The sequence below is a fragment of the Hippoglossus hippoglossus genome, chromosome 6 (assembly GCF_009819705.1).
Source record: "Hippoglossus hippoglossus isolate fHipHip1 chromosome 6, fHipHip1.pri, whole genome shotgun sequence".
NCBI lineage: Eukaryota > Metazoa > Chordata > Actinopteri > Pleuronectiformes > Pleuronectidae > Hippoglossus > Hippoglossus hippoglossus.
This window is the reverse complement of record NC_047156.1, coordinates 16,303,164-16,323,346: the sequence shown is the minus strand read 5'-3', so window position 1 is coordinate 16,323,346 and position 20,183 is coordinate 16,303,164. Positions and strand designations below refer to the sequence as shown.

Sequence of the window (20,183 nt, the reverse complement as noted above, 5' to 3'; positions counted from 1 at the left end):
CTCATCTGCAGAGTGACTTGACCGGTATTATTCCTCCCTGGGGGGCGGGGACTGTGGGCGGAGACATCCATCTTAATACCCCTCAGTTGTGCCGTGTAGCATCTTTCTTCCACACTGCTCCAGATACCAATCCAGCAGTGTCACTATAGAATAACTACCCCGACAGTAAATCCTGCAACTCATCCCCTTAGTGCAGCCTTCTCCTCTCATTGGTCTGTTGCACATCGGAGTTCAGGAATTAAATCTCAAAATACACCATGTGGTGATTTTAATTTATAAACTTTAATTATGTGAAATGTACATTTGGTTTGACACCAAAGACAAAGCTTGACTGAGAATAAAACCCAGGGCAGGGATTGGTTAAAAATTCAATTTTTAGCTAGTCGTTGATCCAGGTTTCAAAGATGTCAAAAATAATAATCAACTGGAAAACGCATTTTTATTTATGTGAATGTATTACCCCTCTGAACTACAGAGGAGGAAATGCTACCCCCACCTGGTCACTCAACTAAGTACAGCATTATTTTAAATACTCTTTTCAGTGGAGCCACTTCATAGAAATATTAGAAATACTCACTTTGAAGAAAGTGAAGAAGAAAGAAATAATATATACAAATTATATATGTTATATATTGTAATCCTGGATTATCATTACTAGAGGTGCAGCTGGGTAGTTTAATATATAACAGAGCATCTTTATATAAATAGAAATATTAACTGAATTGTAGCATTGAGTAAAAATATAAAATACCATTAAATGGAAATATTCAGTAAAGTATGCGAGTAAATATGTGAGAGTACTTATTTGCATTTAACCATTGTTACTTAATTACCTCTCCTAAGGAAGTTTTCCGCCCTGTCTGTTTTTTCACATTTGTTTGTTAGTTTGCTGGTTTACGTAAAAACTACGGTACGAATTTCCCATAAAAAGATGTGTAATGATGGAATATGGGCCAAGAAAAAAACCATTTAACTTTGTGGTAGTTATTTTTTTTAAACACTTTCGTCAACATTGCGAGGTAAGACTGTTTAAAAACATTTTCACTAATTCATCAGGGAATGATCAATGAATCTTGAAGAAGAAAAATCTGGCATATTAAGTGAACTGATATCAATGAGTATGTGCATCACTGCGACCAAAGTAGGTCCAGTAGGATTTGATCATGGAAGTCAATTCTTGACATTCAGATCAGTAAATGTGACAAAATAATCTCAGATCAATCACAGATGAAGTCTGAGGACGCAGGTGAAAGAACAAACCCAGAAATGAATTAATCACACTTGCTCTAATATGCTTTTACTTATTAGAGATACTATTAGAGATCCGTTCAAACTGAAACCCATTGCAATATCTTAAATGACAACAGGACACATTCTGTCAACAGCACACACGATTTCTTTATTCCTCATGGCCACATGTCCAGGAAATATGTTAATCAATACCAAAACAGAGTTTAACATTAACTTTGATTTTTTTGCCAAGTTCACAGTGACATTTGTTTGCAGTGATATGTCTACTTGATTGTCCACATGCAGTCTATTTCAGCAGATGGCTAAACCAACACATGCTGCAATAACTATTGCATATTTCTCTAGAAGAGTGAGGTAGCACTGTTTCAGTGTTCACTTGTCAAAAGCTTGAGGTCATTAATGATACATTCTTTACGTTTATACAAATACAACACAGCAATATATTATGAGATGGAACAGTGACAAGTCCAGAGGACATTCCTGAGTCCAGAACAAACTCCCACGAAACTTACAATCATGGGAAGTCAAATGAGGTAAATGTTTTATCACTTCTTTCTAACATAGGCCTACATCTCGCTGCAGGAACCTTGTCCTCCAAAATTTGCCTTTGATTCAAAACTGATACATGTTTGCACTTTTTAAGGCCAGGCCAAATGATTAAATTAAAAAAAATACATTACAAAAAAAAAAAATCCAACCAACCATCAACCAATTTCTTTTAAATTGCATTTGATTCTTAAGTAAATACTACAGCAGACAACAAACTACACGCTTCCACTGAAATTAAACCAAATGTTTGCCAACAGTAAAATAAAAAACAAAAATGGCTTCAGTGGAAACCTTTGATAATCATTAAACCTATGGTACTGAAATAGAGCTTTTTGGTCTTCACTAGCTGCACTTTGGCAACCACACTGATCTACTGAGGACTAAGGAAAGAGGGCAGCTACAGACCTGTTTGATGATTAGCTACAAATGCAGCCGACATCAAAAGAAAAAAACCTGTTGGAATCGTTTCTCATTGTGCACTTTTCTGCTCTAAAGACACTTCTAAACAAACCATGTAAAGCCCTTTACACATGAGTGTCAGTACATTGGAAAAAGAAGCTTCTGCCAGGCACTAAGGTAAACTGTGATTCAATTCTACATTATAGTCAGTCTGGTCCAACACCAGTGTCCCATTGACGAGCACATTACGCTGTCAGAGTAATGGAAAAACTATGGTGGAATGTGTTGCGGCTGATTTCCCTACGAAGTTGTCTAACAAGAGAGGTACACTTGGTAGTTGTTTTTGTCAGATCTAAAAGCCAGTAAACCTTAATTTGGTCCCTTAGAGGAGGTGGATGATGAAGACGAGGGGCTGTGTGAGGAGGAGAGGGCACTGAAACCACTGGTTCCTGCCAGAGTCACAGCCTGCGACGCCACGGCAGCAGCAGATTTCTGGGCAAACAGCGTTCCTACAATCAAATGATCAGAGGAAGGATTACTATTAAAAACAATAGTGATTAAAAACATGCCGTGTGTGTTCAGCCTGTTGTGTTTGCAGACATTACAATATTCCAAGTTCGGTGTAGAAGTTATCGTGCTTCTCTTTATTTTTTAAGGCTGCTCTATGTACAGAGGAATTCATGAAATAATGAAAATTATAATGCTAGCGTAAAACAAAGAAACAAATAGGTACAAACAACAGAGACACAAGACAGTAAACTGCAGTCGTAAAGCTAATTTAAACCACAATGTGTTGCTTTTACACTTTAGTATTTGCATGTATTAAATAAATAAGATATAAAATGTGAGATAGTGAGCTTCATAGGTGCTGGTCGGCAGTTATTATCTATTTTTTAACAAAAGAGCCAGACTAATTTCCCTTTTTCCAATATATATGCTGAGTTAAGCTAATCATGTAGCTACATAGGCTACTTTATGCATAGATACTAAACTGATTCATTGGTCCATTTTCCAACCAAATTTTTAGTAAGAAAGAAAATATAAATATTTCCTAAAAATTTTAAACTATTCTTTTAAGTAGAAAAAGGAGTAAACTGAGAGTAAAGTGCATTCTCATTTTAAAATGTGCATCGTTTTCACAATAAAAATGACTTAAAGATGGTATGAAATATGTATTAGTAAATTATACAATTTAAATTTCTAATTTTGACAAATTAAATGATTAATTCAGTAGAAATAAATCCCCTAAACATTTCCTCACTACTTTTGGAATTCATAAGAAAAAAAAAACACTGTTTCCATTTAAAACTGAAAGACGTCACATACCTGAGTAAATAGTTCCATTGACCTCCACAGACATACTGATACTGGCGGCTCCATTAGTGGAGATACTCAGAGACAAGTCCTGTTTGCTCTCTGTGGAAGAACAACAATAACTCAAATTAATTGACTCTTCATGTTTACTAATTTTAATGTCTGTAAAGTTCGGTCAACCCACCGTGTCCATTGTTAAGCTTGAGGTTCATTGGGTTGAAGTGAGAGGCCATGGCCAGGAGGTTCTGTTGGAGCGCCTGCTGCATGAGGCGCTGCTGCTCCTCCGCCAGACGCATCATTTTCTTCTCTGGAGCATCGGCTGCGGCGGCGGCAGCTCCTCGCTCCAGCCGCTCTCTGAGATGCTCCAATGTGGCGGCTTGTGCCAGCTGCTGCTGCTGCCCCAGGGCCAGAGCCATGGGCAGCCGAGTGGGTATTAGAGGGGTGAGGCTCTCATCTGATTGGGGAAAAAAAGTGAAAATAATTTAAAATTGATAATATTTATACAAGAAATAATTTTAAATCATAAGATGATAAATGAAAAATAATCCTGTCTGTGTAAACTGCATTTATATCGAAACAAATCTCAATTTCATTGTGTGGGGGAGATCTAAAATTTTCAACATAAACGCAGATAATTTAAGTACCAGATGGTTTTCTTAGGAGACAATAATAACTTTGATAATGTCATACCTGGGTTTCTCTTTAAATTTGGACTAGCGGATGAGTTCAGGTTGTTGTGTAGAGCCGTGGGAGAGGAGAGCAGGGAGTGAGCAGCAGCGCTCGGGGAGGGAGAGTAGCGGTACAGGCTGTTAGTGTAGCTGGGACGTCGGCCTTCTCTGCGGTTGCTGTCGATGGCGGCCTGCAGCTCACCGGGAGAACTCAGTCGCTTCTTCTCACACTCGAACGGGTACAGGTACTTCATATACCTGCAATGAAAGGATTTTAACATTTAATGGATCCTTGTAAAACGGATTTAGAAACAAGCTGCACTTAATAATGTATGCCGGTTTTAATTACAGGTATATGGGTTTGATATATCATATAGTTTCATCCAACATGGAGGGTACAATGTGAATTTTTAAAAATTACTGTCACATGTTGTACAGCTGCTCATATTAAATGAAAACAATTCCAAACTAATCCTAAAGAATGACAAACCCCCGTGGGTTTCATTTGCATTAATGAATGAATTAGTATAAACAGTTTATGGTCCTTGGTTAGTGATTCAAACATATCAATCATTTAAATAGTAATATTTGATTATTTGGAATATGACATAGCGAATAGCAAATCATACTGTAATAACTCAGACAATTTCATGTCTCTCTTGTAAACTATTAAAATACAATAATATTAAAAGTATAATAAAATTAATAAACACGTTAATTCATTGATGTAAAGACACAGCTGGTGCTGCTAGGCTCATAAAGGGTGCACCATGTTCTAGATAAAGCAATTAAGACTGTTAGATATTTAAATGTACCTAAGTTAATAGAGTGTCATTATTTTTTCAATTATCGTCATTATTCATTAGTTGAAAACGTCAGGCCAGAGGTAATAAAGCAATTATTTAAAAAAAAAAGATATATAGGATATCAAACCATTTTTCATTTTGACAAGCTATTAGATGACAGTTTTTCCATTGACACTGAGTCTACTTCTTCATACAAGAGCTCCTTTTGCTCCTCTGGTTTTCTGATGATTTAACAGAAAAGCTTCAGTTTAATGAATAGTTGTGTTAATAATCTGAGAGTCACTCACTGGGTGCGGAGGGTGAACGCAGCGCTGGTGATTGACGTGGGGAGGTTGAGACCTTTGGTGATTTCTCTCCAGATCTTCTTGTTGATCACCTCCACCAGGCCTCCCTTCTCTGTCACGAGCTTGTAAAGCCTGTACAGGTCCAGAATTTGCTTTGCCATGATGGGGATGCGGTTCACAGGAGTTCCTGAATAGACGGGAGGATACACACAATGAAAAATGGTGATGTTTTTTTATTTTCTACTTTTTGTAAAAGGCACAAGGAAGAAGGGGTCAGTCTCATCTGAGTACCCGAGGTTAACGTTAAGCAATATGGCTTAGCATGTATAATCTATGTGGGCCGACTAATGAAGCCTATTTCAGAGGGATGGGGGGTTGGGATAATTCCACAACAGCAGCCTTGTTGCTGCATTGATTGCGGTGCAGGAGGCGGAGTCATTTCAGAGCCAGCCGTGTCTGCCAATCACCAGGATGACAGGCAACCTTTCAAATCCTGATTTGGAGAAAAGCCAATTAATGAAGGAGGCTAAAAAGCAGTAGCAGGGGTAAGATTACTTTGTGCTTAAGAGGAACACATGCCACAGACATGAGGAAAGAAACTTGGTTTTAGCTTTGTTCGGTTAACACGTTAACAATTTCCAGTCAAACAAATGTCCTATAGATGCAGCAAACTTGGCAATACTAAACAACGTTATGATTAAAGCTATTAAAAGAGTACATTGTTTATGGGCCGGTATATTTATATTTCTCTTATAATTGCCTCAGTTAAATATGGTTTATTTTGGAAAATTTCACATTATTGAGTTTTTAATCAAAATCAGAGATCAGTTACTTTGCAATTCTTAGATAAATCTCAGTGTAATTTAGATCTAAATGGCTTTTAAAATGGGGAATCGTCCTAATTTGAAATAATTCTAACAAAAGTACCTAAATAAATACACAGTATAAATTTCACACCAGTTTACATTTTCAAGTTTTGATTTTCATGATAAAAATTTCATAAATTTAAATAGCAATGACGGAGGGTTTATACTGTGGTATGATGCAGAGTTCACTTGCAGTTTAACTTGAACAGCAGACAATACAAATCCCTGGTGCTAAAGAACAGAGTGACTTAGTTTATGGATCCACAAAGACATGAACTTAAAATGTAAGAAAGAAGCACAGATAGAAGCTTCACGGTCCACAAAGAAAAACTAAATAAATGTAGTATAAATGTATGAAAATCAATGGGTCTTACCACGTTTCTGCATAAAGACAAAGAGGTCATCCAGAAACTCCTTTCGTTGTGGGTCATTATCCAGTTCATAAAGCTGAAAAATAATTAAACAAACATCAGCAACAAGCTAATCAAATTTTCCTCGGATTATTTCAGGCTTTTTCTTTTTTACATACATCTGCTGAATCTACTCACTTTGGCAAAGTCCCTGGATGGTTCTCCTCTCAATTTCCCTCCGTCAGTCTCCTCGGCCCAGATAGCACTTCCTCTCTGTAGGAGAAAAACATCAGTTGGCAGTTTGTCCCCCAGATTGTCTCGCGGCTGGTTGGTTTAGAGGTTATTTTCCAAAGGCCTCAGACCAAAATGAATGGGCATAGAGTAATGTGCTGTAGAGGATGGAACTTTATACACAGACTACCAGACATGTAATATAGAGACATGGGATTATTAAAGAGTTTAATAAATCAAATAAAACATTGGGATGTTGTATCCATCCTCCAATTAATATTTGTTTACATTTTCCTCACAGAATCAGAAATTCCTGCGTCCAGCACTCAAACCACCGTCAGAGTGTCCAACTGTAAAAGGCTGGGCTCAGTAAAATGGAGATTAATGAACAGCATCCAGAGAATAATGAAAGGCCCCATGCCCATTAGGTAGTTTAATGTGACATGTTATTCCTCCCACACCTCCCCCCCTTAAAATGACAGTTAAAGGTTAAAAATGTGAGTGGAGGGCAGTGTGTGTGTGCAACTGTGCGGAAAAACATGCTGAGGAGTTATTGTTCCGCAAACCAAGAGCTGCACGATGATGCAAGTCTGAAAATCAAACATGATGGGAAGAAAACAGTCCGTTATTACAATTACACTAAGTTGTTGATGTGTTTTTCTAGTATCCCTGCTATGGGTGCTCAAAACTGACAAGGCAATTTATTTATTTTACTACTAGTAAGGATCTAGTTGCAGCCCCGTGACATCTTTGTTTTCTTTTTGGATATCTATTACTGGTTTGTTTTCTGTGGGCATGTGAAGGACATTGCTTACATGTCGTTCAGCTCCTGCTCGTGTTTAATGTCAAAACAAAGCATGTGTATTCTAGACAACAAATCATGTTTTAGTTTGTCAAAGGATCAAATGCTTCATATATCGTGCTTTGTGGTTAATCAAAATAATAGACTGTTTTTGTCTTTACTTGCTGTCCCCTCACAATGAGTTCACTTAATTGTTTTATTTAAATGTACATTTTATTCTTAAAACAAATTCACTACGTGTTTGGCACAGCAGCCTGATCCCATCTGGTGCTGTTAACTATAAACTTAGAGCTGTTAAATATACAGGAACCTATTAACTGTTAACTTCCAGTCCAGCTGTAACTCTCCTTGTGTTTATAGTATAAACACAATCTAACCAGCACATGCTGACACACAATCAACAGCTGCAGGACGATGTAAAGTGGTTCCCAACCTTTGTCAGATGTGACCCTGCACAGTCCTACCAGAGTTTTGTGGGACAAAGTTTAAACTGGATTTAATTTATGTGTAACCATTTATCCAATAGCTTGCGTTAACTATTATTCATACCTTTTAGTCATTACTGTTTTTCTATTATCTTTACCTTAAGCAAAACATCAGTTTAAACTATTTGTAACATTTAAATAATGTATGACTACATTTTAGCCAGCAACACAACCATTTAGCTTCTTAACTTTGCTCTATTTCAACCATCAATTACTTAATTAACAACTATTTATACAATATGTTTAGCGAACTATTTCAACTATCCCATACTTATTGCTAACTTTCTTACAATCTAGCTTCATAACTTTTATATGTTTCAACCATTTATCATTTACTTAATCATTTACTAAGTATTTGAATTGTTTATCCAATGTATTTGGCTAACTGTCTTAACTATTTATATCTACTCAAATATGTTTAACTAATGATTTGAACTACCCAATACTTTTAGCTAAATATCTAACCATCTAGCTTCACAACTTTAATCTATTATTACTATTAATCCTTTACTTTTATCTAACAATTTCAAATGTTTATCCAGCAGGCAAATATTTTAACATTTATCCACTTGTAGCTAAGCATTTTAAACACTTAATTACTTTGAACCTTTAGCATTTAACCTTAGTTTTCATATTTTCTTTTTGCTTTTCAAACAGTTCAACCTGTCTGCTCACTTGCTAGCAAGCTTAAAATACAAAACAAGTATTACAGCTAAATATTTTTCCAGTTATGTTTTTTTAATTATTTGAAATACTCAAAGATACGTCCATGTACCCCTGACTACTGCAGAAGCTGGGGTATAAGTGTGGCTTATTTAGGCCCCGCTGTTCCATCAGACACATGTTTAACAACAGTCCCCTTCACACAGCGGGAAACGTTGCACCGTAATTCTGCCTCACTTTATATAAAAGGTACAAACACGTAATCGGGGGACATTGCTGATCTGCCTTTATTGGCGACAGCAGAGGTATAGTCTCTAGTCGCAGGGCTGAATAAAGGGGAGAGGTAGCATGGTGGGGAAAACGCTGACACTGCTGTGTTACACATCGCACCTCTGACTCTATCTAAAATCACACATGGGGGCAGTAACATGCTGGCTTTGTTTGATTCAGTGTAAATAAACATAGAGAGGGCTAACAACTTCTTTCTGGGAAATGATTTTCTGCTCCTCTGTTTTTTAGTTGAACTGGTCGAACAATATGTATCCACTTTACAGACAAATCTCTGTCTGAGGTGGCAGAGCTGTTGACACATGTAATAGCGCCAACTTACGATTTCTAATAAAAAGGACTCCCACAGCAGAGAGCCTATTGATGTGAGGGAAGATAAACATGCCAGTCTTTTCACCATCAAATGGAAATAAAAACCCTTCCCCCCCTTATTGATGAGCAAGTGAGACCTACTGTGGATCTATTAACAAAGAGCTTTCAGTTAATTGCTCACAGAGCTTTCACACATCCAACCCTGGGAATCCTGATACTATTCAGTATGTAGGTCAGGAAAAGGTTTCTTTTGTTTCGTTAAAAAGGCCTTTTTTTTTATTAGGCTTTAGGTGATATTATGTATTTAAATTACATATTATCAAGATAATGTATGTTTCCACATAAAAGCAGATCTGTAAAGTGTGTCTGTTTAACTAGACAAGATTGATAAAAAAGAATTCACACTGTGTTGGAAATGTCCGATTTAAAATGCTCCATGCATTAACGGTAACTGGAAACGTCCTCCTATAATGAGCTTCATTAAAATCATTCCAGCAGAGCAACAGTGAAAACTTATCCCTCACCAAATTTCAATGCAACAGCAGGGGGACCAAATGTTTAATCCAAATCAAATTATTGAGCCTTTAGTCACCCGAACAAGTCAAGATCATTTATCTGGCCCCTCGCTGAGCCAGGGGCTTAGTCTGCCAGTGGACATTGGGCCCTTTGTCCCCGCCCATGCTACATTTAAGGGCTTTTACAGTCAGACCGCACACAAGGAGTGAACAATGGCTGTCCAGCTTGTACAGCAGGACCATGACTAACTACAGAGGTCTGATTGGCAAGTGTAAAAGAGAAAATAAAAAAAGTACGGAAACCAGAGAGACAAGTAAAATCACATAAATCTAAACCAGGCACTCATTAACTTGCAAAGAATGACTAAGAAGACTATTTGTAATAAAGTTAACTTATTTCCATGGATTTCACATGAGATAAGTTTGTGGTAAAACAACAAAAGGAATCTAGCTTTGAAATTCAATCTTAAAAATACAAATATTTGTTTCTTTTATCTGCTAAAGGTGCCGTAGATGGCTTGTTATGCTCAATGTTCCCTGGTTAGTGATGATAAACAGGCCCTGGCTACTTTTACATCTAACTGTTATATAATGGTTAACAGGATTGAGAGAAATTCCTAAAAGATAATCTGACTACATATGAAGGTGTTCGTTAATCTATTCTTGACACATCACCTGCTATTTCTTCACATGATGAATTAGAGTTAATGAAACATTTGACACGTTGATGCAGATTTGGAAAAACAGGCCTAAACACAGAGGTACTAAATTTATGCCTTAAATCCTCACATCTCATGGTTGTGTTCCCTCATGGTTCTGTGTGCTGCACTGAAGGAAAGGGAAACACATTCTCAATGCAGTTGTATATAATGTATTGATTACTTGCGGCTGAATTAACCTGCCATTTAGTGTTGCCAAGCGACGGCTAAATTATGCAAAGCTATCCTCTGAGCTACGTCAGCGGTGAATTATCTGGCCTTGTTGAGGTTTTAAATGACTAATGACCCGCATTGGTGACCACGGCTCTTAAATATATAAAAAAGGACCCGTAGTTCCACACAATATTTAAAAAACAACAATCAGAGAATAGAGGGGGAAAAGACACAACAGATATAGGCTTAAAATATCTCTAAATAACAAACAACCACAACAAACTCTTGGCAACAGAAAACAGAAGCTCATTCTGCTCCACTGAAACTACTGTAAGTAAACGTTATGGGCAGTTGCCTGCTGGTATGCTGTGAGGCACTCACGCAGCCGACCCTCTGCCCACAGGCCTCATTAATCATAATGCATTGTATTGAAGTGGGGCCTTTCCAAGGGGGGAAACACACACACACACACACACACACACACACACACACACACACACACACACACACACACACACACACACACACACACACACACACACACACACACACACACACACACACACACACACACACACACACACACACACACACACACACACACAAATCAGATCAGCCCCCATAAAAGGAGAAAAAGAATCCACGAGGAGACCCTCCATTTCCTGTAAGTAGTTAAACATCTGCTGGAAAACATGCTCGTAAATACTGGCTCCGGGATCTCATGTTTAATGCAGGTTATTTTTACATGTTTAAAGGAGACGTGGCCGATATTACGAGGGGGGGGGAATCCTCCACCATACCCAGAAATTCCTCACACCACAGTTAACCCCCAAAGCAAACCATGACCATAAAAACCGGCTTGAGGCCATTTCATTAATCCCCCGCTCCGTCTCTGTCCGTCCTGAACCAGCTTCTCTGAACAGCTAGCATTGGACCAGAGCCAAGACCAATTAGCTCTGGCAGGGGCGAGAACGCGTTTTTGAAAGTGTGAGACATGAGTTGGAGTACGGCAGAAGCAGGGACCTCTGGCCCGGCCGGTAATTGGCCTCAACACTATCAAGCTTGGGCACATTGCCAAAGGGGCACGCCGGCTTTCTCCACTGCTGAGAAAACAGCAGGTAGAGTGGTCAGCCTGACTCAGCAGGAAGCCGGCAACAATTAATAACATGAGGCAGAAGATACACAAACTGAAGACCAGAGTCACATATGTTCATCTTCACGCTGGAAAACTTTGAATGAGGCTGTGGCTGCTTAAAAATGGAAATATAGTGTGTAGAGTGTACTCAGATGAGGCAATGGATTGGATGGACCTGTGATTTATGGAAGGACATCACAATATACTCTTTGATTTCGGTAACTTACTTGTTTCATTGGCTCGTCGTAGCCCCAGTCAGTGAAGCCGTTGGGTGAAGTGAAGGCGTGTGGACCTGCAGGAGACAGCAGCTCCTTCTCCTCACGCTCCTGTTTTACTACTAGAGGTGGAGATTCGGACAGTTGCTTCACAGCAGCTGATTGGGGTGTGGAATAAGAAGGGAAGGGGAAGCCAGGGACCTGCTGGAGTCTGGGCTTCTTCGCCTGTCCAGGAGGCCCATTCTCCTCCTCCTCTTCATCTTCCTCCTCATCGTCATCGTCTTCATTCCCAGCCATCTCCTGCTCCTCCTCATCCGTGTCTTCATCTTCCTCATCTCGATGCATTCTGCTGAGGTGGCTGTGCAAAGCTGCTTGCTGAGCGTCTTGATAAGTCTGTGCGTCCGTTTTGCCGAACAACACAGAGGCTCTGGCCGCTGAGGCGTGCTGAGCGAAGAGCAGCTGAGCTTGAAGATGCTTCTCTTGCAGGTTCATCTCCCGTTTGGCTTCTTGTTGCCTCTGCAGATGTTCCATCACTGCCTCCAGCTTCACCCCAGCAGGACTGGACTGAGGAAACCCGGCTGAACTGCCCTCCTCGGATAAGCTTGACTATGGACAATAAAATGAAAACAAATCACTATGGGAGAAATTTGATTGAGAAAATGTTGTTCACGGCTTGTTCAAGTGTTTTATTTTTTGTTTTTTGCTTCCATATGCTGCAGGAAACGATCCATAGTTACTGGATACTGCAAACTGCATTCAACAAGTACAAAAAGGCCAAAGCAGGAACTAAACTTTATTTAAAATGACGAATGGTCTAGTTGTTTTGAAAACATGTATATATTTAAGTTAAAGTGAAACTTTTCCAAAGAGAGGCAGTATTTTCCTCAGAAAGCACATTAATGGGGGGATTAAAGTGAAACAAAGCTTGAAGCCTTTAGACAATCATCAACAGAAAATGTATTGATTTAGTCGAGAAGAAATCAGGATACAAATGTTTCTCATTAAGATTCCATGAGGCCTCGTTTTAGGGAAATCTACTTAAATATAAATAAGACTAAAAAGGGAAAACAAAAGAAAAAGCCTCCTGATATAAATCGATTGGTCGATTTTTTTTTGAATGGTAATAAACTTAATCCAAAGTACAGATAAATGCGAATATTAAGCCCTAAGTAAAAGCGATATTACCCTAAACAAAAACTACAGAGCAAACTTCACCGTGAAAGTAGCCCTGCTCTGGATGATCACTACATTAATCGCCATTTGCTTTGTTACTGTAACAAACACGAGCGGGAGCGTTTACCCAGCAGCCATCGACACTCACCATTTGCGCCTTGGAGTAATCCATCATCGCCAACAGGTCTGATCTAGTGTTTCCTTCTGTCGTCCGGCGCAAACAAATCGCATCTCATGACCAGTTTCCTTCTCGTAACTCGACAGATAAAAAGCAGATAGTTGCGCTGGGCTGTGATTTAAACGCCCCTGTGGTGTGGACGTGGAGGCCCGTGTGCTCGGAGCTGGGGCTGGAGGAGGGGTGATACTGCTGTGCGCCGCTTCACCTCCCTGGTCACTGTGCATGGAAACTCAAACATCTCTGATTGTCTCTGACGGAGTGCCATACACCCCCCAACATGCATGAATGAAAGGCCCGCCCCGTGCGTAAAAGCGCAGGAGGGTTTTTCTTCGCCTACATATCTGCGGGGCTGATCCGCCCACTCCTCAAAGAAATCCCACCCTAAAAGAGCTGTAAACCACTGCTCTTATTACTCTGTGTGTGTGTGTGTGTGTGTGTGTGTGTTGTTGAGGTAACACGACCTCTGCTAAAAATACAACAACTCTTTTTTTCTTTTTCTCTAGCCTGGAGCTGCTTCTCTTCATTCACTCTGCAAACAGATCTGACCTCCACATATGTCCACAGACTGCTACTCTTTGCTTTTCACAACCCACACATGTGCACGGAAATTCCTTCTAGCTGTAAAGTCCACTTTTCAAATGTTAAATGTTAGCGAAGTAGCCATTCAAGAACTTTAATGGATAAAAAAGAAGAGTCTAAATTTTGCGAAGTCAGTATTAAAATCCTAAACTGTGTGATTAACGAATAAATTGAAGTTTGACATGATCAGAAATGAAAGTACACACGTGTCCAGACAAGATGAAATGTGAAATGGCCTGAGTGAGACTTAGGTCATATGTTTTATTTGTTCTAAAATAGTCAGTGAATTCCCCAGAGGGTCCATATAAACTCAAGGGGCCACCATATAAATGTTTAGTCTGACTATTTTGAATGAGCCACTTTCCAGGAGCCACGTCACAGTTATATTATAAGTTTAAGAAGACTGAGAATATCTGTACTTCTAAAAAAAATACGTCTTTATTGATTATTTGTTGGCTAATATACCAACTTCCTGGCAAAATCCTGGCACCTTAATGAATATGTGCTTCTATTCTGAGCAGTAACAGTAACAGTGCTTACTGGGAGTCTGTGATTATCGTTCCTTCCACCTTCTATTAAAGGCCCAAGTATGTTGACATAATCTGATAAACAAAGTTTCAAACATCTTTCAGTATGTTATATATAAAAGAGCTTCAGACATAACACATGACACCCAGTAGAATGCAAACTTCCACCAAGGCCAGACAGCCCCCTTCATTTTAATCAATTCAAGATCCATGAAATATTCCCAACAGTGGAAATGTTGAGAAGTTCTTCGTTGACCCACATTGCATCCTTCCACCAAGTTTCATGGAAATCCTTCAACAGACTGAGGTGAAAAGATAACATCCTGGGCGGAGCCACTTAGAGAGGAAGTACAATTCATTCTCACAGTCTGGTAGAAAAAAGGATCAGTCGCGGCTTTTAAAAGGGGCCATTGCAAGGATATAAAGCCCAGACTGTGCTTGACTTTAAACTTCAACTTTCTAACAAGGAATAATAAAATGCTTTGCAGAACATTCTTGTTGGTATTTGAGTTTCCAACATAATATTGAATTAAGCTTTTTTTTTTTCTTAGCATGACAGAATGGTGACTTTTTTTAAATAAACAAGTAAACAGAAAATTGACTTACACAGTAATAGTGAATATATAAGGAATATCTAAAACATGTGGTATGTGTCAATATCAATGATTGATAGAAATAGTTTGAATCCTCATTATGTGGAATTGGTTATTATATGGAGTGCAATCATCTCTCAAGAGAAGACACTAGAGCCTTTTAAAGCTCCATAAATAATGTAACAAGGGTCATCAGCACTCTAGTCACCTCCAGTCCATTTAAAGACAATACTACTAAGCTACTTCCAATTTACCATGAACTGTAAGAATTGCTTTCTGTTTAAAAATGTCTGCAATAGTCCAGTTGTGCTGATAATGACATAACGCCAATTTCCATTTGAACAAGTTTATTTCATCGGCATGCAAATTTCTCCCTGAAATGAAAACAGTTTCCATCTAAACCTAATACAGTAGAATGATGTTTACATTCATGTGGAAACGCTGCTCCCTGGAGGCAGAATGGGACCCTCGTGAGTGTCTAGACACACTCAGACAACATGCAGTGTAAAGTGACGCCCTGCTCCCAATTAAAGCCACATGTAAACAAGCGTTGCTCACCGTGTCCTAGTACCATTTCAGATTTTTCAAAAATACTTTGAACACACTCAATAAAGATACATTTTCCTTTATTAGGTTCATCAATATTTTACAAGCAAAAGAACTTAATAAAGGCCAAATTAAATATCACATGTATTATATGAGGCAAACATTTAAGTACAAGGGTTCCATCCTCGGGATCTCCACCGTCTGATATCTGGAAAAAATAAAACAAACAAATATTTATTTTAAATGCAACCTTACATGGAGGATGGAGAGAGAGAAAAAGAAATGCATTGAATTTAATACCTACTCTTTTAAAGTTTGTCAATGCCGAGCTCTTCAGGTGTGGAGACGCCAAGCTCATCTAATGTGGGCTGCAGCTCTTGGATCAGGTATGGGTAGATCTCTTTATGAGGTCCGGCTTTGTGCTGAAGAAATAAATCAATGGTAAATCATATTAACCATTAACTGAAATGACTGCAAAGTTGTTGGCTGGGTAAGTTTCCTGTAATTATTTCTCAGCTCGGAAGCTTTCCTCTTACCTTCACAGCTTCCAAAATTCGGACAGCGCTGGCCATGTCGTCTAACCTCCGACAGGCTCTCAGTGCTGCCTCAAGAATCTTTGGCTCAGGTACCAGATCATAACCGATCAATGTGTTCATACCTGAGGGAGAAAATTACACTATTGAATCAGAGAACAGAGGCAGGAGTCACATTTACATATTGGAACACTTTTATTGGGATTTATTTTTGTGTAACTGTATATTATCCCTTTCTCTTATTTTCACTGCTTTTAATTTCCATTTTTCTTCCTGTTAAGCACTTTGCTACATACATAAAGTTTTCTATTATTAATAATAGTAAAAGGCTGATGATATTCTTCATCATTCTAATGTGAAAAAATCCTGTGTATGAAATGATCAATAATAAGCTAATTCCACTAAAAAGTTTTTTCCATGTGTTGTTCAAGTCAGGGCATCCTGACCGTAAGATCTTCAAAGCTCAGTGGAAAACATGTTTGTTATTTTTCAAGGTTGACTGAGGAGACCGGTCAGGTGACACGTACACTATTGTGCCAGTGTGCACGGGGAAACTTTCCTAAAAAGTATGAGCTCCTCAGATAATTAGGTGTCTTGTGTGCCACCGTTGACCAATCAGTGATACTACATCCCATACCCCACGAGGAGTAGAACGTGTTAAGTGTAAAAGAACATGTCAAAGAAGAGATGTTTGATTCTGTCGACCCTTCACATGCCAGATTTGTACTTTATTATTTCTCTTATATGAAGAACATAAAATTTAGTGTTTTAGTTTCCTGACCTACTAGAAGTGAATGTTTGATAACATTTGAGTACCGATACCAAAACATGCAATTTGGTATCTGTACTCAAACTTATGTCCGTTATGAATTAACGCATGTTTGAAAGGTTCAAATATAACAGTTTGACTCATAATAAGTACTGTTCTATTTAAACTTTGCAATGACACTATGAAATCATTCTTAATTTATACTAATTGCTTATAATTTTCAGGGTTTGCATCTTTAGTGGTTCAGGGTCACTACTGTTGTATTAACGTACCTTTTCTCAGCTCCCACGCATCGATGTCTGGCTTGTTGAAATAGGTGACCCAGCGGGCATCAAACTCCTCATCTGTCTCCTGCTTCCCATGCGAGTAACATCTCGATGCCAAGGGAGCTGCAGAATGAAACAATAAAAGTTACAGTTAATGACAGCACTAAAATAAAGCAGCGGCCTCTGGTTTCAGGTGGTGCAGGAGGGCAAACTGTGCCTTGAAGGGTATCTACAGTGAGCGAGGAGGTAAAGGACAAATGCTGTGTGGAAGCTAATGTGGCTGTCCTGATATGACCGTACAGGCTGAAAACACACTGAAGAAACACTCTCTGTACTATGGTCCTGATCATATATTCAAATCAATGTGGGAATCGATTACTAAGTCAACATTGATTGTAAATATCCAATATGTGTATATATGCCTCATTCAACTTCTTCATTTCTTAAAGCTTTAGTAGCATCACTGCAGCCCAAACTATAATAATAATATTAATACGTTTCCTGTTTGTTACTGTCCACAGCAAAGCACAGGTTGATATCCATGTTACTGTCTCAGAGACTAACTAGTCGGCTGAACACGGAAACAGTAACTTAACCTTACTAACCTAGCTAGCATGTTAGCGGCTAGCATCGGAAGCACAACTACAGGGCCCCGAGTGTGAGCTCTCTAAACGGGTCATTGCAAGGACATGGACCCGGCCGCGCTCCACCCCGGGCTGATTTCAGATCAGCCAACAGTCAAACTGTGTGTATGTTGTCTTTGTTACACCACAATACACGTGAAGTGACACACACTGATGGTGAGGTTTATAGTTTTAAGTGACCCTTACGCCGGCTGAGTTAGCACTAGCATGCTAGCCACGTTTGAATTTCCGCTAGAGCTTCCTAGAAATATCGAACATGCTGTTGAATAACGAAGCAACATTAGTAAGTGGTAAACACGCTGAGACCGTACCTTGGCATCCGGGCCCCGCACGGGCTAAACTCCGGACGCCGGAGACAGAGAGTCGGACGGCGGCTCTGAACATGTTGCGGCGCTGCCAGCTAAACAAATCAGTGACGGTTGGCAGGAGGAAGCTAACACCAGCTAGCTTAGCCCGGCACGTACGCGCTCCGCTTCTGCGCATGCGCGAACACAGCCCATTGATATTTTTTTCCTGTACTTTTGACCCCCCCTGCTTCTGACTTTGACATTGTTCAGAGGTTATAGGCAATACAACTTAATTCTTTATTCATGTATTGATTTAATATTAATATGGTAAACTGATTTTTTTAGAGGATATGACAGTATGGTGAATATCCCTTGTATGTTTGAAGGTGTTCTGCTGTAGTTTGATGTGAAGTTGCCAACCACCAGCAGATGTTTAAGACGAATCATCAGTTGTTTACCTTAGTGTCAGTATGTGTTTCGGCCTTTAAATCACATGACACCCTTTGATGAGGCAGGCCCACCAGGGGTTGATCAGACCTGGGTGTGTGTCCCTGACACCTTGGGGCCCACTTGGGGTCTTTCCCCCTGATCCAGAGCCACTGCAGCGCTCAGACGTCCCTGAAGTTTCAGTTCAGTCAGACAACTCGCGTCCAAACGTTTATTGCAGCAGTAGAACAGGTTTGGTGTTTTGGCGTCTAGGCTCCAACTAAGTCACTCCCCCATATGATTACACAGGAATGATGGGAGTGACGAGCAAATACTTGTAACCCCCCCCCCCCCCCTTCGGAGCCTACAGGTGGATGCTGGGGGGGGGTGGAGGGGCTGAAGCAACTGGTAGCGATACTGCAGCAGCAGTGCGAGCAAAAGGGGATGATGGGAAATGTCTCTCTGCTTAAATAGGTGTGTATTATAGATGGTTGTGGAGAGGTATGTCACATGATGTATGTCACATGATTGGAGCAGCGCAGCGCGAGTTGACTGCCTGATCTAGCTCGCAGGCGTCGCTCCATTTATGGTCTGGTGCAGGGCTTGTCCACGGATACCTAGATCTTTGAGCAACCTGATGGTGGATGTTGCAATAAAACACCTGCAGCCAACCTCCACTGGGGGGGACTGTTGCTTTTCAGCCACGTTGCTCTGCCTCAGATGCCATCTCCGCGCACTGCAGCCTCCTCTTCCTCTCATTCACTTTATCAACAGCATCCGAAAAAGATCAAATCAGTGTTTGGTGTGACCAAGTTAAAATAGCACCAGTTCTCTCAGGTACATTTGTACAACAGTTTTCAACATGATTGGTAAAGTTTTTCTTTTTCATTTTATCTTGGAAGATTTGCCATAGTTCCTCTGTGGATTACCTGTTTCATTGTCCTCTGATGTTGGGATCAGGGCTCTGTGGGGGCCAGATAGAAAAAATCTAAACATTAAACCTATACTTGAAATCTTTGCACATACACCTAGTTAACAACGGCACTAATGTCCCTTTAAACTTGTTTTTTGAACTGTGTTACATTATACAGAGATGTATTTCTAATATTTCCCAGACACTCAACACTGATTCATATAATGATATGATCTCAACAGCGCCGCAAACTGCAATCGCCAAAATAAACACGTAGTCAACGGCAACGTCAAACAGCTTTCCTCACCTTTGACCCCATTAAACACAGTAATTCCCAAAGCAATATCAGATTTTTATAAAGGTTTGAAGTATACAAACTACACTCTGTCAGTTATCAGCCTTGTGGTGTTGAATACTAATTTCCCACTGTGCTGTGTGTCAGTGTAACTGACGGAGGACTAAGTGACCTGGATTCAAAATCAACTGACCACTGACAGTTTTAGGTGCAGGTGCATTAAAACCATAGATTTGTTTTGAACTGCATTTGTTCTGAAAGGTATTTGTTCCAATAAAAGATCCATCTATACTTACCAACACAGAACATAAGCTGGGATTCATTTCCAAAACTAGTTTATTTATTTCAGTGATGACCAATCCATCAGTCAAGATTTAACCAAAACATTCTTGTCTTATCATCCATTATTATGTTAGAAAACATGGCAAAGATGTTTATATTTACAGCTT

General features: G+C 39.5%; 2 protein-coding genes across 4 annotated transcripts; both read right to left on the bottom strand.

Moving 5' to 3' along the window:
• Nucleotides 1-1,378: 1,378 nt before the first annotated feature.
• On the bottom strand, nucleotides 1,379-13,792 carry LOC117762878 (AT-rich interactive domain-containing protein 3A-like). Its single transcript, XM_034587575.1, has 9 exons — nucleotides 13,327-13,792; nucleotides 12,018-12,611; nucleotides 6,686-6,760; nucleotides 6,512-6,584; nucleotides 5,275-5,458; nucleotides 4,204-4,439; nucleotides 3,698-3,967; nucleotides 3,526-3,615; nucleotides 1,379-2,708 (listed from the first exon to the last, which is right to left on the bottom strand). The coding sequence occupies exons 1-9, from the start codon at nucleotides 13,351-13,353 to the stop codon at nucleotides 2,569-2,571; spliced, it is 1,689 nt and encodes a 562-aa protein (XP_034443466.1). The 5' UTR covers nucleotides 13,354-13,792; the 3' UTR covers nucleotides 1,379-2,568.
• Nucleotides 13,793-15,385: 1,593 nt separating this feature from the next.
• LOC117762884 (cytochrome c oxidase subunit 5A, mitochondrial) lies at nucleotides 15,386-18,289 on the bottom strand. Of its 3 annotated transcripts, none has more exons than XM_034587589.1 (5): nucleotides 18,125-18,289; nucleotides 17,176-17,292; nucleotides 16,138-16,259; nucleotides 15,911-16,023; nucleotides 15,386-15,813 (listed from the first exon to the last, which is right to left on the bottom strand). In XM_034587589.1, the coding sequence occupies exons 1-5, from the start codon at nucleotides 18,195-18,197 to the stop codon at nucleotides 15,702-15,704; spliced, it is 537 nt and encodes a 178-aa protein (XP_034443480.1). In that variant the 5' UTR covers nucleotides 18,198-18,289; the 3' UTR covers nucleotides 15,386-15,701. The 3 variants fall into 3 exon arrangements, with proteins under 3 accessions (XP_034443480.1, XP_034443481.1, XP_034443482.1); XM_034587590.1 differs by having other exon boundaries at nucleotides 15,386-15,817; nucleotides 15,915-16,023; XM_034587591.1 differs by lacking the exon at nucleotides 15,386-15,813 and having other exon boundaries at nucleotides 15,910-16,023.
• Between the last annotated feature and the right edge of the window lie 1,894 nt (nucleotides 18,290-20,183).